The sequence below is a fragment of the Phalacrocorax carbo genome, chromosome 26 (genome assembly GCF_963921805.1).
Source record: "Phalacrocorax carbo chromosome 26, bPhaCar2.1, whole genome shotgun sequence".
In the NCBI taxonomy this organism is placed as follows: Eukaryota; Metazoa; Chordata; class Aves; order Suliformes; family Phalacrocoracidae; genus Phalacrocorax; species Phalacrocorax carbo.
This window is the reverse complement of record NC_087538.1, coordinates 1,706,656-1,731,246: the sequence shown is the minus strand read 5'-3', so window position 1 is coordinate 1,731,246 and position 24,591 is coordinate 1,706,656. Positions and strand designations below refer to the sequence as shown.

The 24,591-nt window shown below is 47.2% G+C and overlaps 1 protein-coding gene across 1 annotated transcript; it reads right to left on the bottom strand.

Moving 5' to 3' along the window:
• Window positions 1-246: 246 nt before the first annotated feature.
• LOC135317466 (protein ELYS-like) lies at window positions 247-24,591 on the bottom strand. Its single transcript, XM_064473760.1, has 24 exons — window positions 24,471-24,591; window positions 22,994-23,247; window positions 20,042-20,222; window positions 19,047-19,254; window positions 17,660-17,776; window positions 16,616-16,700; window positions 14,485-14,635; window positions 11,913-12,045; window positions 11,644-11,825; window positions 11,109-11,170; window positions 8,883-8,967; window positions 8,706-8,795; window positions 8,399-8,543; window positions 7,894-7,898; window positions 7,531-7,626; window positions 6,672-6,765; window positions 5,074-5,197; window positions 4,888-4,944; window positions 3,528-3,674; window positions 2,153-2,340; window positions 1,837-1,981; window positions 1,629-1,742; window positions 469-616; window positions 247-383 (listed from the first exon to the last, which is right to left on the bottom strand). The coding sequence occupies exons 1-24, from the start codon at window positions 24,589-24,591 to the stop codon at window positions 247-249; spliced, it is 3,069 nt and encodes a 1,022-aa protein (XP_064329830.1).

Sequence of the window (24,591 nt, the reverse complement as noted above, 5' to 3'; positions counted from 1 at the left end):
TTCCTGCTCTTTATCATTCTGCCTATTTTTAAGTAAATAAGGCAGAAACAAAGCAGAAACATGGCAGCAAGTGGGAAAAGGTTACTATTTGATCACACAATCAAGTCTAGCAAGATCCATACACCAATAGCTTGATGGTAATCAGGGTTTTAGTTTTAGCCATCTTAAATTCTCTAAACATATTTACCATAATATAAATATATGTATTTTGCATAACAAACATTATCATAACAGAAAAACTCTCTCTCAACGAAGTTTCTGCTCGTTTCCTACCCATAACTCTCTAACTTTGGCCAACACACGACTGCTGAAAGGTGCCCTTGGATCCACATTTCCTGCATTAGCTGGTTTTATTACTGTCGAGATTGGCTTTGGTCTTGCAGCTGTAAAGCACGAGGGAAAAACGATCAGCCTTGTGCAATCAAAGCGATGGTGAGTTGTGCGTTATATTCCCCCCCTAAAAATTACCTTCTCTTGGTCCGGACGAAGGCAGATGGTAAGGCTTGGCTCTCTCTACAGCCAGCTGCCTCTGACCTCTAGGAAGGGTCTTGCCGTGCTGGGCTGAGAGAGAATTTCTGGCAACTGCTCTCTGTCTCCAGCGAGGAGCACGATCGTTCTGGTGAACAAAAAGCGTAAAGCAAGAAGTTTCACCCTGTATATTTAGCCAAGCGGAAGGAAGACTAGAATAATAGCAGAACCTACAACTTTAAGCTAAAACCATGCCGGCACCCTGCAGAACCTCATTCTGACACGCTTGTCAGCACCCACAAGTTTCACGTGGCTGACAAAACAGCAGCCTTTCCCTTGTTTTTCCTGAAACGCCACTGCCCCAGGTGACTGAATCTCCAGGGCAGCGGCGGGTTCCGTTGGACAAGAGGAAGTGAGGATTAAAATGAGGAAGAGAAAGCTGCCTACACACCCCTTCCCCCGGGATGGAAGCTTTCAAATGCAGGACCTAAACCTTCCAGAACCACCCCACAAGTTTGCTTCCCTGGGAAACTATGGTTCTGGAAAGCAGCAAATGGATCACAGAACCACAACAGAAGTTCCCATAACACAGAATTTGACCTGCCTATTTTGAGACTCAGAAGTTAAGTAAGAATTTCTGTCCTAAAAGTGGTAAAACGAAAGCTGTGGAATTGCAGACCTCACGCTATAACTTGAGGAAATAATAAAAAGAACAACCCATGATGCAAACGGTGCCTGTGGGTTGGCACCCAGAGCTGCGTGTGAGATACCAGAGATGACATACAACACACTCTTCATTCCACAGTGACCCAAACAACTTCCAATCATCCGAACCCTACATAACGTACGTCCCTGAATATCTGAATGGTAAGAGTGGCTGACAGGAGATACTTATTTAATCCTCAGACACAAACAAACTGTTCAAAGTGGAGTCAACAACAGCCTGGAACACAGAATTTCCAACTGCACGGGGTAGCTTTGGAGCAGTGACACATTCTGTTCAACTTTTAGGTTCAGCTGTAACGTAAGGTGCAGAGGCTTATTGCAAGTATTTCAAAGAAGGGTGTGATAAAGAAAGCAGGATTCTTACTGAGCGCTGTTAAATCTAGTTAGTAACCCCTGAGAGAACCTTGCACACTTGGCAGGACTTTTACGCTTACCATGAGATGAACGTTCATCGCCCGGTTCAGCCGTGGGGCTGCCGTACAGTTGGCACGCTGCAGATGCTGGACTAAAAGAATCTCATGAGTCTGTAAAAATTTCTCCAAACACTTCTATGAGAAATAACACATTTGAAAACATATATGATGATCCTGCCTCTTCTCTTGGCAAAGAGGGGGTTCAGATTTTCCTCTTGCCCACACTTACTTGTTCAGAGTCTGTGAAAGGCAGCCTCAGGAAGTCTCCTACTAGTCCCAACTCCCGACAGATGTCATACATGTCTTTTAATAGCTCTTCCTCCTTTAACTGAGCGGCGTCTTCCTGCAGCAGAGCCCAAGCCTCCGCCATGCACCTGTAGTTAATTTTGTGAGATGTAAAGGCGTATAAATAGTATCACCAAAAAGATGCTTCCCAGATATTGTGCTCAAAGTTCAAAGGAAGTGTAGGGGATTGTGATTTCTAGTGTTTGTTCTCCACCTCTCACAGTATTTGAGTGCCAAAATGGTGGCAGATATTTCTTTACCTATTGGACAACAGCACAGTGAGGAAAAGTCGCTCTTCACAACTGCTTGAGAATGGTGGCTTCATCACCTGCATGTATCTGAGGGCTCGCCTATGCTCTCCTTGGCACATGAGGGACCGAAGAATTCTCACGTGTTGCCACGACACAGGTGTGATTGTAGCTGGGTGAAAGAGCAGGGCCAGGGAGTTCTGCAGAAGGTGGAGATAAGGTTTACTAAGATCACAGAATGCCAGGTTGGAAGGGACCTCAGCGATCATCTAGTCCAACCTTTCTGGGAAGAGCCCAGTCTAGACAAGATGGCCCAGCACCCTGTCCAGATGACTCTTGGCGGTGTCCAACGTGGCCGAGTCAACCACGTCCCTGGGGAGATTATTCCAACGGTGACTGTCCTCAGTGTGAAAAATTTCCCTCTGGTGCCCAATCGGAATCTCCCCAAGAGCAACCTGTGTCCATCCCCCTTGTCCTCTCTATGGGACTCCGTGTAAAAAGGGAGTCTCAACCTTCTTTGTAGCTACCCCCTAAGCCCTGGTACACGGGGATGAGATCCCCTCTGAGCCTCCTTTTCTCAAGGCTGAACAAACCCAGCTCTCCCAGCCCATCCTCGTATGGCAGCTTCCCTGTCCTCTCATCATCCTGGTGTCCCCTCTCTGGGCCCCTTCCAGCCTGGCCACATCCTCTTTGAATAGAGGGGATCAGATTGGACACACAAGCACACCACAAAACTGTTCAACAGTTTCTTCAGTAAGGGTGAATGTCCTTGATACCGGACAGGTAAATATAAATTCTTTACTATTTGCAGGAAAAAAAAATCAGTTAGCCATACAGAAAAAAACCAGAGTCTTTTAAAAGGAGTGATTCACACTCGGCTAGGGTAACCAAATCCCCATAGGCAAACATCACTTCTTATAAATACCAGTTATTCTCCCAGACAGGTTGCGTTAAAATTGTGATAGGCAAAGAACAACCTTCAGCATCAGGAGGAACATGAATTAGATTGAAGAGTCACTTTTGCGGTCTTCTGTCTCAAGTCTTGCTGCCAGGATGGCAGTTTGAATAGTTAAAGTCCCCAAACCACTGCTTTTGAGAAAGCGCTCGACTGCTCTGATGAGAACAACCTGAACAGACGGCTTTGGCAAGTCACACGTCAAGCATTAACGCTGACTTCTTCATTGTCTTAATCCATTTCCTCTCAACGTAATTAGAACCAAACTGCAGATCATCACGTATTGCTGAAGGTGCTGCTGAAGCAGCATTACAAAAGAAGCTTCCCATGTTTTATCACCTGGTATCAGCTAAGCACCAGGGTTTTTACATCATTTGATAGATCATAGCATTGTATTGCAATGTGTGCCCAACTAAACTGTCACATGCTTACATCATAATCCTTGTGGTCTAGAAGCCAAAATCCTTGGATACGCTTAACAAGGCCCGAAGGGATGGCAAAGGCAGCTGCGAAGGAGTCGACGGAAGGTTCTGTTTTGTTCGGAAAGGAATGTATGATGTCTAGCAGCAAGTAAATTGTCTGATATCAAGTATCTAATTAAGGCTAATAAATTTGCAAGACCAACAATTTATCACATGAAATAATATTATACCTATGATTAATATAATAGGAATAAATAATAAAATGAAATAAGAATATCATAGTGGTAGGACGCAGAAAATACTCATGTATTAGTCTTGCCATTTCATGCTGTTGCAACCTGAAGATAGTCAGGCCCTAACAACAAAATTGCATTCTGAATAAATAACCAGAAAGACAGACTCTCTGATTTCTCTAAGGCATTCAGAAAGGTTGCCTTTCGATATTTAAACAGTTCCGTTGGAAACACAGGCTCCCTCTTTAGCCACTGGAGCCACCAGCTGGACATTCAAAACATGAGAACGGCCAATGCTTGATTATTAAAGCAAACAAATTCTACAGCTGGTTTCTTCCCTCCTTTCCAGCGTATATAAAACAAGTGAAATTAGGGTGTCCTTACAGCACAGCTTAGCTCTGCATGATTAAAACTGGATTTAAACCAGTATGTGGATCACTCATCGGCAGTGTCACTTTCTCTTTCTGACAGCTGTTTTGGGGGGTCTGTTCTCATCAGAGAGCTCCGGGGTGCAACAGCTTTAAAGCCCCTGCTCTCTAGGCTCCCCTCTCGGGTCAGGCAACACACAACCAAAGCAACACAGTGTATTTCGGCAGCTTAAAAGTTCAGTTTCTGCCCAATGACTTTTCCCTTCTCTCTCTCTATTATTCTGTGTGCCTGCACTTGTAACAGCACAAAAGCAAGCCCTCTTAGCTGTGCTGGAAAATGGATGATTTCAGCAAAATCAGGTCCTGGTAAACCGCTGTCAGAAATCCTTTTGCTCTGAAGCAGCACATTCTAGTGCATCGCTCGAGGAAGCAGCTGTTTGCTACAGCTGTGGGTGCTTCAAAAATGAAAAACAGTTTACATTTTGAGAAAATCTAGGGGAGCTTTCTACCTTTAACATTGCTTAGTAAAGCTGTTTTCTCACATCAGAAAAGACTTTGCAACAAAACATTTTAAAAATTCCTAAACAATCCACAGTACAAAGAAATCCAACAATGCTTCTGCCTGCGACTTAATTCTTAACTACACGTGTTCATCCGCAGTGTGTTTGAAGCACAAATTAGAAAATGCATCGAACGCGTAGGTGACAGACATTTCAGACCCCTGATGCGCGTATACTAGAGGTGTGACAGAAATAACTCCAAGGGATACGATTGCATGTTTGTGGCTTTCTTCAACGCCTTCTAGCAAATAGAGCTCCAGCAGTGCCTGGAATGAAAAGGTAGAAGCTTTTTAAAGGTCCTCTCTTTGAGAAATCATTGGCTTTGGGGGAGGGCTGGGCTGGGGCTGGGGTTTGTGGTGGTGGTGGTGGTTGTTTTCAGCGAACACAACACTCACCTGTAAGCTAGGAGGTGGGTATTTCCCCGTTCCTCCTTCATCTCTCTGCCACAACTTCTCAACTTGGTCTCCTAACTGGGAAACCATCCCATCAACCATCAGGCAGTCAGAGTCCCGTTTGCCTCTGGAACAAAACGTAGCGAGGATTTGACAGAGGAAAACACTAATTCCAGCCTCTCGGTGTCACAGATTTCCTCCAGCCAAAACAAAACCAGCAAAAGCTCCCACGAGCCCAAGAAAGGAACAAACAGACAAAGGCACGATCGTGACTTGAAATAGACTGGAAAGAAATTTCGGAGTCAGGTGAAAGGTGCTCATTAGATCCTAGTGAATTATTAAAGGAGCTCCAAATAGGAATCCCAAAAGCTCCCTTATTAAGGGGAAAGTTGCAGCGACCTTTTAGTTTTCAGTTTTTCTTTTGTGCCGCATTACTTGTAATACAAGGGCAGTGTGAGCAAAGCTACCCCAAACCTCACGCCCCCAGCGGGAGTGTTCCCACGCACAGCGGTGAGACCCCAGCACGGCAATGTCAGGCTTTGGTCTCAGCACCTCGCTTCTGTTACTGAAAAACAGTCACGGTCAGAAAGCTGAGCCCGCAGCTGAATTCTGGTATCCCCTGAAGCAGCATGTTTGCGCCTCTGCACGTGCCATCACAGTGACGGAGGGCTGGCCTGTGAAACACTGCATTCCTCAGAAGCCCATCGCAGGCTCCTGCGGGCTGCGACGCCAGCCTTTCATTTCCCGAGGAGGACGAGCAGAAGCAGCACGCTGGAGGTGGTGCTTCTAAGGAGCCCGTGAGCCTGTACGAGAGTTACCTGAGAAGGACGCGCAGGAAGAGGAGCTTGAAAGCCAGCGCCTGACATAGAGCAGCTTCCACCTGGACTCCTCCTGCTGCACCTTGTTCACGGTGCCACAGCCACGGCTACTTGAGGACTTTCTTTAGGTTACAGAACAGTTGCCAAAGAAAAATCTGTTCTCACCTAACCCAAGGCACATCACCATTATGCTCGTGAGCCAGCCCAGGAAAGGGAGCTCCCGTGAGGAAGGGGCTTTTATCCAGTCGCCAGGAGAGCGCTGGCCGTGCCAGCTGCATGTGACTCTGCCCATCTCCTTCAACGACACCGCGGTGCTTGGGAGTGGGAGATTTGGGCCAATCCCCTTATCGCCATCTATCACTGGTCATTGAGAGAGATTATTTTTGCTTTGTTTTTTGGGTTTTTTTTTTCTAAAACACGCTTTCTTCTGTGCCCAGAACAATTGCTCTGCAAAGGCCGTGCCTTGCTGACCTGGCCGTGACTGATCCTGTCCTCACCACACGACCTTTTCCAGTGGTAACAAATGACACAGAATTGCCAATGAATTACGTGCACGTCAAAACAATGATGATACCAACAAAGGGCACTAAGCAGAGGTATATATCAACATTTCAACACGGGAGAGGAACCTCTCTGTTCAGCAGGACACACGCATCACTCCAGTCAAGAGTGTTGCCAGCAAATGCATGAAGCGTAGCAAATACAGCTGCTGATGGAAAAGCCACTCGCTGCCGCTTCTGAATTTGCAGTGGAACTGCTCTAGAGCTTTCCTGCACGTCCTACCTTGATAAACGCTCCAGTTGCTGTCGATGACCAGCGTAGTAGCTCCGAATCAGAGGATAATTGTAGAAAGGTCTAGAGAAACGCATCTCGTCACCTACAGGCAATAAATAAGAAGTAAGTTAAAGAAGTCATATCACATTTTCAACCTACAGTTTTTGACTAAAAAGACAGAAGAACACACAAGCTAAGCATCAAAAGCACAGGCAAGCCTCCGACTTTGAAAGAAGCCCAGCCTCCTTCTGCCTTTGCTAAAAGAGACCTACGACACAGGAGTCAATTCCTCCTTGTCCTAAGTGCCATTTCAAGCTTACAGGTGATGTAGCATCCAGAACATGTAGTGTCAGCTGAAGTTCACTCTAAAAAAACCCCCAGTTCTCAAAGGGAATGGGTTTTTAAACATGTCACGTGAACATGCGTAAGGCAGTTAAGGCTGACAATAGGATTTATAACCCATCCAAATGATGAACTATTTCCAAGGTGTATTTTTTCCTCAAACAATCCGTAAAAAGTTCAAAACACGCACGTCAGGCTTTTACTGTAAAATCAAGCATTCCCGTGTTGGTGCTTTAGGAGTTACTTGTTTACAATCCCAAGGATTTCAAGCTGTGGGCACGAGCAACTCCCTCCCTCAGAGGCTTAGTGCTGTTTCTGAGAAACACCCCGGAAAGAAACTGCTTCCATCATTCTACACGACGCAGTTGAAAAAACAGTGAAATCTCAATTTCAGCAGCAGAACTTCAGCATCTGCTGTCACTGAACGGGCACGACTTGGTATTGAGGAAGCCTTGACAAAACCATGGGGAAGCAGGTGTTCATAGGAAGCACTGACTGCTACAGACGCGTGACAGTTTAGGCTTACCTGAGCCCTCGGGCAGGAGGCGGGACCCACAGAACCAGAGGACCACTCGTGCATACAAAGCTGCAAGGCTGGTCACCGCCAGCTTATTTGTCAAGTCTGCAAAACATGAAAAGAAGCTTAAGAGGACTGTTGGTGTGCAATTTCTTTTGTTTTTTTTATAAAGCTCCCCTCATTGCACTAAAGAGAAAGTAGAAAAATAACATGGTAGAAATCTTTGCCTGTGCATTTTTCACTCCGTATCACGTCCTTCTCTGAAGTAAAAGCCCACAATCACAAGCAACCCTTACAAAGAAGAAGATTCACTAAAGGTTTAATAAAAAAATGTGAAGTCGGAACTACTAAATCCACTCATGGATAAGGCACCTGTTCTTCACGTAGCAGAGACGTTTACTCTAGCAAAGGGATTTTCTCTGTTCTCCTCAATATGCCAGGAACAAGTTCTAATAGAAACAGCTACAGAAACTCATGCAACTCACTTCACATGTTACTCATTTAGGCTTCCTCTCTGATTTTAGTCATTTCCAATCCAATATTTGCATGCAATCACGCACTGCTAGCTGACAATCAAAGGGAGTATTTGTCACAGTGCCACATCCCGTTGCTGTAATTTCAAGCCGGGTGCTTGCACAGCTCCTTGCTGACCGCAGCCTCCCCACCCACTCGCACCAGCTCCCCAACAAACTCTTGCCCTGAGCTCAACGCGCGGTAAGTGGCAGCCCCAACCCCTCCCAGTTAAGCCCCTTCTCCCCGCTACATCTGACTTTCTGCCAATCAGCAAAACCAACAGAAGCTCCTCTTTCCACAATTACAGCCCCAGCATCGTTCCAAATCTTCATAAGACATACCAGAGAGTTAGAAATACTGTGACAAACCTTCTCCGGCGAGCTCTTGTGCCTCTGTTAGAAAACAGTTCAAGACTGTGCTAAGGTTGCTCAAAAGCAACTGGCGGTGCTGCAGAGCCTGTAACCTCCGCGGGTCAGTGGAGCTGCAGGAGCCGTCAAACAGCGCAACACCTTTTCAAGAACAGGTATGAAATCGTTAGCCTACAGAGCCATTGCAGAGTTTCAAAGTGCACTTCCAGATCTGCGGGCAAGACCATCTACCAGCAGATCACTGAATGAGCTCAACTGGAAAGACTGACTCTAGGTTTGCAGCATGGCTGCACTAGTACTCACAGATTTGCTCAAATTCGTCTTTTGTATAGATCACTCTGCTCCACGTCCAGTCAAGGGCAAACTGTAAATTAGCAGCAGAACTTGGCTGCTCTTTAAAAAGAGAGAACAAAAAAGAAATGAATCAAGAATTCCAAACGAAGAAACCATGCAACATAAAAAAAACAGAACAAGTCTTACCTTTAGATGTCCAAATCTTAATGCAGCCAGTCAGAAGCCCTACAGAACCTGTCTGGGCAGCAGCTGACAAGACCGCGTCTAACTGCTCCTCCTAAAAGTAACAGGCGAAATCAAAGGAGAATCCCACCTGCTGTCAACATCCCAACCACCAACAGTAAGTGCTTGTTTCTAACCCTACACTCACTCAGGCATCACAGGCTGGGCTGCTTGTTGCTGTGAGGAGCACATGGAATTTTTCCCCTGACACGTCAACTTCCCAAAGGCTAATTCTAATCTTTATTTGCATGCCTCTGCATCATCCTCTCAATTTACTGCGTTCCAATTAACTATTCCCAGCAACGTGCCCTGCTTATACCCATGGCACATGGGGTGCAGAGAAGTTTGCCATCAGGAATGCGCGAAGGGGACAGAACAAACAGAACTCTGCAACGTTTGCATGGAAGCAGCGAAGCCAAGATCAAGCAGCTTTCCAGGCTATGAAGACATGAAGCAGTTACGACACCCCAAACATTAAGTTGTCATTTCCCAAGATGACAGAAAAGAAGTGAAACATTGATGTTCTAATAGGTTTCAGGTTTAGGCGCTTCAAACACTGTGTTCTAATGCCGTGGCGATCCTTCAGAAGGGCAAAGCACAGGCAGGCACAGACGTGCACTGTTAAGGAGTAGCTTAGTGCAGCTGGTGTTCTGGTACTTCTTCCAGGTGAAATGAACATAGAAACATAGAATCCTCAAGGTTGGAAAAGCCCTCTAGGATCAATGAGCGCAACTGTCAACCCAACACTACCATGTCTCCTAAATCAGGCCCTCAAGTGCCACGTCTACATGTCTTTTCAATACCTCCAGGGATGGTGAGTCCCCCACCTCTCTGGGCAGCCTCTTCCAAGGCCTGACCACTCTTGCAGTGAAGGCATTTTCCCTAATATCCAACCTAAACCTCCCCGGTGCAGCTTGAAGCCGTTTCCTCTCGTTCTATCGCTAGTGACCTGGGAGAAGAGACCAACCCCCACCTCACAACAGCCTCCTGTCAGGCAGCTGCAGGGAGCGATAAGGTCTCCCCTCAGCCTCCTCTCCTCCAGGCCAAACAACCCCAGGTCCCTCAACCTCTCCTCATGAGACCTGTTCTCCAGACCCTTCCCCAGCTTTGTTGCCCTTCTTTGGACACGCACCGGCAACTCTATGTCCTTCTTGTCCCGAGGGGCCCAAGACTGAGCCCTCAACAAATTTTCCTTTTTAGGGCTTTTGCTTTTTGTTTGCTTCTTTCTTTGGCTTTTTAAGCACATTCACAAGTATCTTTCCCTTCTAAATAAAATCATCACATTCAAAGCCATTTCTACATGTTCAAATACACACATCAGATTGCCATCTTTTTCTGAAAACCAGTCTCAGACAAGGAAACACACCGAGTACGACTTACGGTGGCAAACAAAACCCCAAACCAAGCTTCTTGCCCCTAATTCTGACATTTGTCTTACTCACATTCACAAGCAATTCCTGCTCAAATCCCTAACAAGCCTCTGAATGATCTAGTCTCAATTCAGCAAAGGGTATGACAAATTTCTGCATTTCCCAATTATTCCCAACGTGGAGCTGACATCAGATCACCCAATCTGAATGGAAGAGCCTACATCAGGCTTGCAAAAGAAACAGCCTATGGGCCAGGCCAACCTGCCAAGACGTTCATGTTAGCTACCACACTGTGCACAAGTGCGCTTTGCCCTAACGCACCCCCACAGATCTGGTGAGGAATCCAGTAGAGAGGAAGATGAGGGCAGGGAAAGACTGCTCTCCCCTTCCTACCAAGTGCTCCTCTGCCTGAAGGTTGTTCTGAGGGAACGATGCTTCCTTTTCTCCGTTCTGTCCTCTTTTCCCAGCTCATCAGGGATCAAAACCCGAACTCAGGACCACGCAGGCAGTTGCACTCATTGATGAGAGAGAAGGAACAGCTTTCCCCGACTTTCTCTTCCTGCTCCTAGAGCAGCGCTCTCTTCCTTTCTAGACATTCAGTCCCTGATCATGCTTCAACGGGAGGCAACGGTGGGTTTACACTCCCAAGAGGGGACCTCAAACATTACATTTGATAAAACTGGTAGGGTACAATTGCAGTTACGCGTGTGGATGGGCAGGAGGAGCATTAAATGGTCCCTGACACCGAAAGCAGCGCCATGGAAAGCTTAGGAAAGCTCCATCCCTTGACATTCTCCATAAAGACACAGTAAAAGCTCACCTCCTTCTGGAAGCCGCTGCACGTCACATGAACAACTCCAGAGCTCAGCAGGCACGTGCCATCTGCAGAGACAACGAACGTTGGACAACATTCCATACTCTCACCGTGATGGTAGCACCAGTTTACATTTTTGTCACAGCAACCTCTGGAAAGGTACAACTGAGTACCCGTTTTCCTCATGACATCACTTACAGCCTTTTTTAGAAAAATAATGGCTGAGTGTAGAAATTTTACCTCCGGGGCTATCGAGGTGCTGCGCTTTGAGCTTCAGCCCAGAGTCATTTCATCTGATCACCAGCACCACCTCACGGGCTGCGTTACAGAAGCACCCAACCCCCAGACCCAGCCGCCTGTCAGGCAGGTGTCACAACAGCACACACTTGGTCAGCACAACGTCATCACGGTTGGGTGGGTGGGGGTTGGGGTGTTTCGGTTTGGTTGGGTTTTTGCGTGACAAACAGTGAACAGGAGAAGCAATAAATGGCATTTGAGCTCGGTTTAAGCTTATCACTACTCAAAGCCGTGTAATACCTACCAAAATTATAGGTGCTTGGATGAAAACACAGCTCAGGTTGTGGATAAGAAGGAGGAACTCTCCAGCTTAGGGTGCGCTCCTGCATCACAACATCCAGAAGGAGGTTTGGAGCAGTCGTGCTTGTCACAGCGTCCAGTGACCACAGTGCAAAATAGGGGCAGTCCTGAAGGGATTCTTCTGGCCTGAAAGAAAACAAGCGCAGAAGCTAAACGCCGACTTTCCAGTGAATTATGGGGGGGGATACTGAAACCAGCTTCATAAAAACCTACCTTAGTGAGCCTGGCATTTGAGCCTCATACCAGCAGTCAAAGTCAAATACACCCAGATAAGTAGATGGTTTTCCCTGGCCGCGTGTGTTCACTTGCCAGCTGAAGACGGAGACACTGATGTCAGGAGATATGACTGGAAAAGACAAGACATTGTTTCTTATTGGGAGAAAATACAATCTATCTGACATTTTCAAAACATCACTTTCTAGTTTGGCTTCATTCTGTTACGTCACTCATGAAACGCAACACTTGACTAAGAAGAATTTTAAAAATGTACACCATAGCATCACCTCTGTGATAGGTTTCAGTCATGCTGCCCCCCTTTGCGAGTTCAACCTGTATCCGTCCTAAGACAAACCCAATACACAATTGTCAGGTAATCAAGTTTCCCATACAGTAAGAGTGCATCAAGATGGTTAGAAAAAAACAAAAACCAAAAAACAACCCACCACCCTAGGAAAACATACATTGCTGCTTTTAGAAAGCATACAAATTCTTGTCGTATACACTTGATCACTCAGCTGGCATTCTTAATTTCCAGATTCGACTCGATTACGGGTGTTACGAATAGCTCCTTTCCAGCACAGTCAGAATGAAAGAACACAATTATCACACAAAACAAACACCAAAACCCAACCCCAACAAACAGGAGGTTGGAACAAAGAGTTTAACATCAAACATTGACCATGTTACACTCGGGTTCTCTCAAGAAGTGGCATGGTCTGTCGTCTCTGGGGAGAAGGCATTCTCCAGATGTGAGCAAAGTGGGGGGTGCATCCTTTACCCTGACAGAGCAGGGAACCAGGAGACAGGTCGTTTGGCAAAATGGGTCTCTGTTCTCTGCTGAGTTCATCAGGGCTGCTCAGGGAGCCTCCCACGCTTTACTGTGTGTCATCGTGAACTTCTGTGCCCTTTCACTTGTGTGAGCCGCTGAAACTGCCTTTGAAGATGTCAATTAGTTTCATAAATCAGAAGCCAGCTTCATTTCTAACCTCAACCCACATCCAACAGAAGCTCATGTGGGCCTACAACTTGAATAGTTTCTGGATAAAAGCTAATGAGGAGCCATCAGAGAAATGACAAGCATTTTTCCATGCCTCAGGCTTCATGAAAAGGGGACCGAAAGGGCCTTTTTTGTTGGTTTTGGTTTGGGTTTTTTGGTGGGTGCGCCTGTTGGTTGTTTTTGAGAAGGTTTTAGAAGGCCCTCTCCTCAGAATCATGCCACAGGTGGAGAAAATCCAAAGGGGTTTTCATTAGATTTTGACACGCTGTTGTTAGAGGATGGCACCCCAAAAGAGGTGGAAGCTGCCTCTTCACGACTAAGACAAAGCTAATAAGCACAAATAGCCTAGAAAGTCACGCCAGTGTGGTCTTTGTAACAGCAGACATAAGTTAAGGCCAGTAAGAAGAGAGGGAAGGGCATTCACACACCCAAACAAAAGGCTGTGAAAGTTATCACTGCAGCCAGCTCAGAGATGTGCTCAGAGCATCACTGGATGTGCAAACCCAGAGATGCACATCTCATTATTGCAAGGGAATGAAAGACACCAGAGGAGTTTTAACTGTCGATCCGGACAAGGGAAGCCAGAAGCTCTTGCTTTAAGAGCTTGTAGGTGTAGGAACCTATTAGACACAGAGAGGGCAAAGTGCACAGGCAGATCATAGACTCGTAGAATCATTTAGGTTGGAAAAGGCCCTTAAGATCATCGAGCCCAACTGTAAACCTCATACTGCCAAGCCCACCACTAAACCCTGTCCCACAGCGCCACGTCTGCACGTCTTTTAACTCCCTCCAGGGATGGTGACGCCACCACTTCCCTGGGCAGCCTGTTCCACTGCTTCGCAACCCTTTCTGTGAAGAAATTTTTCCTAAGATCCCAACTAAACCTTGTGCTCTAGACCCTTCACCAGCTTCGCTGCCCTTCTTTGGACACACTCAGCGCCTCAGTATCTTTCTCGTAGTGAGGGGCCCAAAACTGAACACAGGATTCGAGGTGCAGCCTCAGCACCGCCGAGTAGGGGGGGACGATCACTGCCCTACTCCTGCTGGCCACACTCTCTCTCATACAAGCCAGAATGCTGGGGGCCTTCCTGGCCACGCGGGCACACTGCCGGCTCACCCAGGTGCTTGGGGAAGGTATCAAACAGATCTGGCCCCAGGACCGAGCCCTGGGGAACAGCACTCGTGACCGGCCGCCAGCTGGATGCAGGTGCAGGCATAGGTTGGAAGAGGGGAAAAAAGAAAGTTGAGGGAACATTCCTAAGCAATGGGGGGGATGATCCTACTGTTCAAAGACGAGAGCTGGAGGAATAAAATGACTGACAGGTGTTATAGAGGTGACCCCACCAGACATCGCTACAGCATGTCAGCAAGCATTGAAGGGAAAAACAGGGTTTATTTTAACAAGTCCCACAGAACCTAAGCACCCAGTTTTCCCTTTGAAATAAGCCCAAGAAGTTAGTCTATACAGATATTGAAGACTTTCAGGCTGTGGGTATGGAACAGCATTCACTGCTTGGATGCCAAAACCATTTAGTTTAGAACAACCAAAGACGGGCATCAGGAACAAACCTTCATCAACGCTGTCTTCTCTGTCAATGCAGTTGGTAAAGATTTCTACAGCCTGACAGCTGAGTAGTTTGGCCTTGCTGCCCTGCCCTCTCAAGGGAAAGGCTCCACCCGTCAGATCCAAACTGTACTTTTCAACACAGGATGCCAAACCCTGCGGAAAAAATCACAGGCGAGAGAAAGGTCATTCTGAGAGAAAAGCAGACATTATACCTCAGTAGGAAAGAATGTCTATGTCTAATAGAACCTGCATATTGTACTGTATCTCTCCCAGGCGCTTAATCTGATGGCAAAGAGAAACTACAGCTGACAAGCAAGAGAACTGAGTGTCAAACCGTAACGGGTAAGTTTGGCCGTAAAAGCTTTGCACATTTTCAGAACTGAGCATTTCCCTCGCATTACTGGTTCTAAATGTGTTTTGCAGAATTCCTTGCACCATCCCGGTTTCTTCACAAACCTACGTATTTATCTAGAAAGAGAGATCTGAAATAATGCCATACATAGGCATGCAAAGCGCTTTGCTCCATGACTTGATCACAGAACTGATGAAGTTAGAGGAGTCACGGCCTTCCAGCAGCCAAAGCTCTCTTGCGAGGCATTATCTATAGGCACACACCGCTAGAGTGAAAGCCCATCCCTCGGGAGTAGCCATGAGAACGTCTTACTGAGTCACAGCCTTCTCTCAAACCACGTCAGCTCCTGCCAGCTCCTCCTCTCACCTCCTCAGGGACTAAAGGGTGAAATATGCCTCCCTGCCTTCACCAAGTGCAGCCAACAGCAAAACAACCCGGCGGACATGGCATGCACGTGGGCAAGGCGTTTAGGGGCACGAATTCCTACAGAGTCAGCCAACTACTTTGAGACCTACAGAAACTCCAGCAGGATTGTGTGGAACCTCTGAGACCACCATTTGCTAAGCAAGCATTGACTGAAATACTGTCTTTCCAAATACAGCACTTGGTCAAATGCTCTACCCTACAACACATGGGTGTGTGGATTGTGGACAAAGAGCAGCTCTACAGTTAAAAACCAACCAAACAAAACCAAAAGCTAAGCAGCTAAAAATCTCCAAAAACCTACCAGAAAATAAAAAAATTGATTGTACCTCATTCTACCCAAGTTTCCTAAAGTTTCTGAGCTCTAGAAGGAACTGGCGTGAGACAATCCATTCTCGTATGACCTGATATGTTACATTTAACTCACCTACTCTGAGAACAGGCAAGCTTTCTCTTAACCATTCTAGGAAATCCTACTAATAAATATCAAGGCTGTAGAGCACAGATCCTCTCCTACCGCACCTCAACAGGAAAGACATGCTCTGAATTAAGATTACTTTCCCATCCAAAAGATTTTGCAAGGGTTTCAGGCGTAACACTGAATAAAATGATACGTGCTAAAAACGCGTCTTCTATCTGTTAGATAACAGAGAGGTAAGGCTAGTTCATCTCTATTTTAAACACAACCTCTTTGGAGCCACTTCTCAAAATTTACATATACTTTTTTGACCAAATCAGACCACTCTTTACTGTATTTGCGTATTTTGCTGGCTTCAAGAGCAGAGTTCGTAGGTAACGCAGCCAAAAAGTAGAAAGAGTTCTCTTTAGAGCTACTAAGTTTCAGGACCAGCACTGAAGAGACCCTGCAGGTGAGCGTCATGTGAAGTCCTGCTGACAGAGCTCAAAGGGAAAACAAGAATTTAAACCTGAAGACCGGAACAGAATAAAGCTGTACGCCCGTGTTTTAAGGAAGGGAGACAGACAGAACCTTATTCAACTCTGCAGTTTGGTTAAACAGAGCTACTCAAAGCCCTGTCTTCTCTTCCTACAGGCCATTCACTTGGTGTTTAAATGAAGAATCATTTTATTTGTAAAAGCTGCTGCCTCTTCAGGAACTGAATTTATACGGGCTCTTTGCAGGCGGCCCTGCCTGGAACACACGACACGGCGGTATGAAATTGTACGACTTCTTTTCAAAAAGTATGGACAAAGGCCGTGCCCGGGAAGGCTCAGCAAAAGATTCTTTCTTTTTAAGTCATCTCTGAATTGTCATGGTCAATATTCCCCCTGCCAACTTCACTGATACTCCCTTAGGGAAAAGGACTCTTTCCATCCTTTCACGCACGTGCACCTCTTACCTCGTACATGGCTTGTCCTGAAGCCAAGGGCCTCCTGTCTGCGAACGCTAACTGCAACAGATGTAAACTCACGGCATCGCCTTCACTGGAAAAGGTACAAATGATGACATTTGGTTACAAAGCTGCTTTATAGTCCTCGTTACCCTTTCCTTAGGTCTAGGCTGAGGTTTCCTGAATAGCACTGTCTCGCTGAAAAGAAAAACAGCCCTTCCCAAAACCTAAGAATTGGTCACATTTAGCCGCTAAACCACAAAGGAGGAAATTTGGACACTAACAGCTTCTGGGGCAAAGGCTACCCATACAATCTGGAAGCTTCAAGATGTTCTATGGAGTAAAAATGGTTGGGAACAGTTCTTGGCATTGAAGAGCTCGCAATCAAAACTGCTTTACAGTCAAACTGAAAAAGATTGCCACTCCACGAGCAGCCGAGCTGAGTAAATAGCTTGCTGATGCCGAGAGGGGCAGATCTTTCTCCCCTTCCCTTCCCACCAAAGCTCCAGTCCCTCCCCTGCACACACGGCACCTTCCACACCCTCCTTTCAGTCATTAGCCCAGCAGGAAACCACCGACTTGGCTGCTGAGCACCTTCCCTGCCAGCCGAGCTGAGCTGGCTCACCAAGGCTCAGGCTGGCACCAGGGAACCGGCCGTGCTGTCACCTCCTCCTTTAGGGGCAGCAGGCTGGTGGATCCGCACCTTTAGTGCTCTGGAGCTGCAGCCTCCACTGCGCTCCATGGTATTTTCATACCACGGTGTGAATATCAGGCAAATCATGAAGCAGTCATCAGGAAACAAAGGAAGCCATTGAAGAATGCCAGCACAGAAATAGAGCCACTGTCGCTTTGCTGCCTTTCAGCAGGGAGGAACTAGTAGGTCCCTCTCCATCCCTGTTACATCCTGTACAAATCGCACCATCAGCCCCTTCCATACCGGAGAGAATCTCCTGCACGGCTAATTCAACAAAACAAATACACGTGGGTCAACTCTAGGTGAACAAATGCTCAAAAAAAAAAATAATCAGTGGCCGATAGTAAGCTTTTATTCACCTTTCTTGCGTCGACTGAACAGCCCACAAGTAGCAGCAGTTGCGAGGATCGTGCTCAGGCTCTTGAAAAGTAACGGCGCAGACAGGAATCCTTCCTCCTTCAAGCTGACAGTGGTGCCTGCAGGGTTAACAAAAACAGAAAGCAGGTGAGCCTGGTGGCCCTGCCTGTTTGTAGAAGGGGAGAAGCATCTTCTGAGCAAAGAGCCCCTGACGTGCTTCTCCTCAAGGCACAGAAGGTCACACTCCCGTCTCAAACAAGGGCGTCACGGGAGCGACTGCTTTTGATGCAACAGCCACGAGGTGAGGAAATTACTGTCCATCACGGGCAATAACCTGGCTTTATCTCCTCCTCTGCCTGCGGAGCAGGAACATGAAAGATTCCTTCAGCTGCCAGGCAAAAGATTCTTCCTACTCTTGTCGCCTGCTTCAATATTGAACTGAAAATGCAGCCTCTCTTCTGCACAAGCTGAAAACAGTGCCAAACACCAGTAGTGTCTTGTTTCTTTACTTGGACTATCTAAAGCCTTTCTCCTCCAGACTTCTGAACCTTCCTTGCACCTTCACAATCTATTCCTGCCACCTCACTATCCCTCCACTCTCTATTCATGCCGCCAATAGTTCCCGGTGAGTCACTGCAGATTTGCTTAAGTGAATCCCGATCTGAATTGGGTCAGATATTCCAGGGGGGATTGCTCTTTGGCAGAGCTGAAATCATCTCCCTCATTTCTCTGTTGCTTATCCCTTGACATGACCCTTATTCCCCCTCCAAGTGTTCCAAGCAGACTTTCATTCCCATGCATCGCTGCCTTGGCATGGGTCAGTCCCCTCTTTTGGTCGAGGCTGAAATGTGGGAGAGAATGTCTTTTCAGCCACAGATCAGCTCTTGATCCTTCACGTCTCACTCCTTTCAACCGGGACGCTTTAAAGAATATGATCACCACAATCCCATCATTAACATACTTCAGCCTTTCAATGGGTGCCCTCATTGCAGGAGCTGCTTCTGAGAAATAATGTCTACAATCTCTTTCATTGAAACACACACAACTCCTGCTGTCACTGAATACTGCTGGTGGACCAAACCGCCTTATGGAAAGCAGCTCTCTCACACCCTAACTGCTTGACAGAACCCAGAGAAGGGAGCTTTCCGCAGTTCCTCAGCCCACGGGCACAATAAGGAGAACAATCCCAGCCCGCTGGGGAGAAGGCGGCCCACTGAATCCAGGTATGGCTCAATGGCTACTTCAGAAGGGGATTCCTAAACAGGCCAAGATTACACTCCACATTTCCCTCCCTGAAAAAGGGCTCTTTAAATTAACAGACTTCCTCCTCAAGCAGAGACTTGAGAGCCCTGCACCTCCAGGCGTGACCAAGTGCAAAGGCCGACTTACTCCCGCTGCAGAGTTTTCATATTCCACAGTGACAGGGAGCCGTCGGAAAAACCCACGGCGAGCTGGTTGCTTCTGCTGATGTAGCACAGGGTCGATATTGCTGTTCCTGAAGGACACTGTAACTGAAGGTAGAGATGTCTCCCTGCTCTGCTCACGGTTGCTCTTCCTTGTGAAACGCCAGCAGCAGCTCTAGTGACAACTGTTAGACCTGCACGCACAAAACCACACAATAAAGGAATGCGTTAGGCCATTCAGGTTGCATTTGAAACACTGACGTGACAACATGGATGATCTAATTCTACCGTCCCCGGCAAAATACCCATTGATGCAATACTTTGTCTGCTCTTCCCATTCTGTACGCATTCAGAGCACACAGGAACTCTCTGACTGGACAGGTATCCTCGCTCCTATTTCAAAACCAGGTGAAAGCGAAACCTCCATAGACAAATTCTTCCTGGGCTCTGCACATCAGCAGTTTGGGCCTCACGGTGAAGCTACTTGAAGTGAGACCAGCTCCCAAGGCCACTCTTGTAAGAGCAAAAACAGCGTATGCAATCCGAGTACACCAAGTACAGGTTCCGTTTGGTCAAATGCAGGGATTTTGGTAAGGCATATTTACTTTAAAAAACAAGCCTCAACTTTGCCCCAAGTCAATGAACAGAAGCAGAAGGACATTCCCAAGGAACAGGGCACGTCCGACACACCTTCCTGTCAGGCAGCTGCACCGACTCGGATGGTCAGATTCCTACCCCTCACTGGTGAGAATCACCGTGACAGCGGGACCCTGGTGGGAGGGGGTATTTGTAACCTTAGGAGGAGTATGAAGCCACTCCCATTTTTAATCCTTTCAGGGCCAGACGATGTCAAACCGCCACCTGTCATCAGCAGTCATAAACGTCTGCACAGCAGTAGCTTCAAAGTGGGATGCGTGTTGTTGATTTAAAAGACACAAGTTTTCTTACTTTTCCGTTCAAGTTTAGAAACCGCAAGCTCACCCGATGGTTCATTCTCCCTCTGACTGCAAGAGAGATCATCCAAACCAAGGTCCACCACAAGCAGATGACCAACATCTGTCGCCACCGCTGCCACGCCACAAAACCCTTGCAGAGCCCGGTGCAGGTGCCAAGGCCTCGCGCTGGCTCCTCCGGGGTTAGTTATGGGCTCTACAGCAGTTACCTACAGGAAAACTACAAGTTAGTATTTCAGCTCTTTGACAAGCTTTGATAGAAATCACTCAAAAGTGAAGCCAGAATCAGCCCATCAGAAGCAAGAAAGTAAATACAGGGTTCTCAGACTTAAAAACACAGCATTGATCCCAATTATATCCAGACAAAACAAACAAACCAACCAACCCCCAAAAATGTCCTGTACAAAAATCCGTTACTGCCTTCCGTTTACGGGGTTTCCTGCAGGGATTTCGCTGAGCTCACTCCAACTGCAATGGTGCAGTCTATTATTACAGCTTACCAAGTTCCATTTTCTACTTAGAAACCATTAACTCAAAGACAACACAGAAAATCCGTTAAATGCAAGAAACTTGACCGTATTTAAGGGACTGGAGTAAGAAAGGCCAAACTCACTCTCGCTCTCCCACGGCCCCCAGCCCGTCAGCACTGGGATACAGCCCACGCCTTCTTTGCCAAACAGGTACTAGGGCAAATCTCGGCTCTCAGTCAGAGGCGGCAGCGGCCAAGTTGCAGGGGAGACACACCGCTGCCACGGCAAGGGAGTATTGTTACAGAGAGCGGAAGGGAGATACCAGCTTAGGGAAAGCTACACCAGTCCTCATTTAGAATCAACAGAGCAACCAGGGAAAGCAGAAAAGTTTTCAGTGCCGAAACAGCGGCAAAAAGCCCAGCAGCTGGTTCGCCAAAAGCCAGCTCCGGCTGAGGAGAAGCGCACGCTGCTCTGTAACACGCGGAGCCGCCTGCCAGCAGCTTTAGTACAAGGCCCTGATGGAGACAGACCTTTCCGCACCTGCAGCCCCTCCCGGGACAGCCCTGACGGCTCCAGCAGAGACACCAGCACGTGAGGGCTCCTGCACTAAGGCTCCACAACAAAAGAACACGGGCTGCCCTTCAGCCTCCTTGCATAATGTCACACAGTGACACCAGGGAGCTTTACATCAACAGCAACCTGTTACACGACAACGGAACAGAGCAGTGAGCACCACAAGGAGTCCTTTTTTTATATAGATTGGGTTTTCTCCCCAGAGGTGGGGAAAAATTGACCAAACCTCGAAGCCCCAAAGTTCTCTCCCCTCCCGTATCAAGCACTTGCTGTGACTGCGCTGCCTGGCAATCTGCCACAGAATTTACCTTTCCCCTGGGCCACAAGAATTCTACTCCTAGAAGTGCCCGCAGTATTTGAGACAACTTTATATTGTTTCACACTTCCTGGAAATCAGATGAAATCTCCAATCTTCTCAGCTACTCAAAGCACCACCAAAAGTGCGTTGATTATTCGAATTCTTGCTGCTCCAAGCCTTGATGACTCTCAGGAGGAAAGCAGAAACACTGCACATATCGTGCTGCGGAATCAGCCAAAGTTCCCCTGTTGCTGTTAACTTCTTTTTCTTTTAAGGTCTCGTTTTGTTGTTGTACAACTGGCCCCAAATCCACCTTTTCCACTTTTGCATACAGCTTCCCAGTTTTAACGCTTCAGTTTTCCCTGTAGAAGCTCCTGGAACTGCCTATTTTCCCACGGCACCAGCCACTGGCTTTGCACACTCTCCTACACTGCTGCCAGCTCCTTCTGGGAACGAACGCAGAAATCCTGTCTCAGCTCCCTGACTCTGCATGCTGCCCTTCTGCCTCACACAAACCAGGAAGAGTGGGGAAAATACCATTCCAGTGCTCTGAAACATGCAACCGTTATAAACCAATTTAATACCGTTAATGTTTTCAATTCAGATTTGCTTTTACAAGTCTGAATGACTGCACGTCTATGTCAGCGCACAGCTTGCCTTTCCATCTCAAACGCTGAGATTTATCAGGACGATCGGCAAACCCACACAGCGGAGCACCAACCCAGCTCAGCTCGTTAGAAAGCACCACCACACAAACGCTCACTGCCAGCAATCACACTGTAGCGCTACAGACAAACAAACCCCGCCTGGATTCTAGCAAGTCAAACCAAACCACGCTCTGGAAAGCTGAGTAATACGGAAGTATTTATCTGTCGCAGATTCTAAGGTGGTAAAGACAGAGGGAACCTTGATGTTCCATTACCTTAAGGTGACTCTTGTCTACACTCAGACAAGGAGCCGAGGGGAAAGGACGTCATCTGAGTTTATGGGTTAGAGAAGGCAGGGAAAATTAGCAACGTTACACCAGAGTATCCCACCGGCACAAGCACCATATGCAATAAGCAGAGGTTCAAGGGCTTCAGGCTGAAAGTCAGTCTGTAACCACCTGCCAGGTAACGCAGTGAAGCCTGTTTTTTCCCATCCTAAGTCAACAGAAAAATGTGCTTTGCTCTAAAGTCACCTGCTTGCTAGTCCGAGACTCCTGGGAATGTGCCGAAGTCAGCTACAGCACAGCCATGGAAGTCTGAGATGTTTTAAAGACAGTATTTCTGACATAATGAACCATTCAGGACATGTATGTTACCAACACTTGAAAGGCAGGGTGAGGACGAGTTCTTTGTCACTCTGGCTAAAAAAAAAAGGTAGTTTTCCAGGCCTTTTTGTCAAAGTGGAGAATGAGGTAACAACGTGCTCTACTGCAAAACCAGAAAACTTGTTTGACTCTCAGCAAACTCAAAGGATAACGGTACCGTTAACCCCACGATTTCACATCAAGGTGCTCTCGACTGGACACTCTGCAGTGACAGTATGATGACACAATAGAGAAAATGGACGTCCTAGCAAAGAGACGCTCCAAAGCTGCTCCTGAAACAGCGTTATGCAGCACCTGACAACGTTTCCCCCATTAAAAAGCACCTACCCTTCCTGGCAGAACTACTGCTGTAACCACGCTTGATGTTCCAAGGTCGTACAGGCAGAGAACACTTCCCTCTGCTTCTCTCAAGCCAACCAGCAGCCCCGTTCCCGTCTGCCAGGAAACCTCCTTCACCACGCGGATGGTGGGAGGCTGCTCACGGGCTCCACTGAAACGGTGTGCAGAGAGCCGCTCTCCCGTCACAGCGCTCACGACCTCCAGCTGAGGGCCACACGCCAGCCAGGCCAGCCCATCTCTCCCTGGAAGAAGAGAAAAGGCTGGCTAAAGCAAACTCCCAAGAGAGGGTTGAAAACAACGGGAAAATCACACTCACTGCCCCTTTGCTTCAACAGAAGTAGCTCACAGAGCAAGAGAGGCTTACCGAATTCGGGTCGATTATTGAAAATCACCCACTGAATCCTCAACCAATGCATCGTAAAATGAACCACCTTATGATTTTGCATTTGGACTTGTCATTCCTGCACTGAAGAATTCTGCTTGTTTGGGATAAAGATTACAATAGATTGGTCTCTAGTCTTTATACCATATTCAGCTTGGTTTTGCTAGAAATCATCTAAATACATATGGGAATACAACTCCTAAAGCATACTTCAAATATGGCAAAATCTCAGCCAATTCTTTTCTAGTTGACTAACTTTGCTCGACACACGCCTACTTTGGGCAGGGGTTTGGACTTCAACAAGGAATTACCTTAAAATGGGCACTGCGGGAGCCAATTTCAACTTTTACACACGCTGATCACAGAGAGAAGTTAGCACATTTAGTTTCACTGAACTACTTCCAACACAAAGGGAGTATTAACTCAACTCCTGCACTTACAGTCACACAGAGAGATTCTACATGGTCTCAGCAGAAGCCCGGACACCCAGGCAGGCCCCCGGCTCTACCTTCAGATCACCGACAAAGTCAGCTACCTCATCTGCTCAGCCGCTCTCAGCAGCTCTCCCGGGACACTCCTCTGCGTCCCATTAAATGCTCTGCAAACCTGGCTGCAGCGCCCAACAGGGGGCTCTTCCTTCTGTTCCTTCCTCTTCCTTCTGTTTTTAGTCAGGCTAGGAAAGAAAAAGCAGGGGAGGCTGCCTCTCTAACACTGTGGGAGAACTAGTTCTGCACGGGATGTTATGATGGTACCAATAAATACAGCCCAAAACCACACCAGGACTTTTTTTGTAAACTGCCTTTCATTCCATTAGAAGTTGAGGAGGGCTCACTGACTTGCCCATGTTATTTTAATAGCTCAAGACTGCCGCAGGCTGTTGTCCTTTCAAAGTTTAACTCTACTAATGTTTTAATGTTAACATTTTTCATCATTTTGTCATAGTTCATCCTTTCTGTTCTCTCAAAACCTGACGCACCTGAGCAGCACCAACCTGACACAGCTGATGCTGTGACCCCGTGCCTCAGGTCACCTCCAGGCAGTAACAACTTCACAGCAAGACCCAATTTCAAGGAAAAGGCTCACCTCTGGAAAACCGCCCGCGCAGCACAGACCCTCGGGTGAGCTCATCTTCCCCAAGAGCCTGAATGGTCACCTCGGGAAACTGCAGCAGGCTGCTCGTTACCTGAGCCGCGAGGTCTCGCAT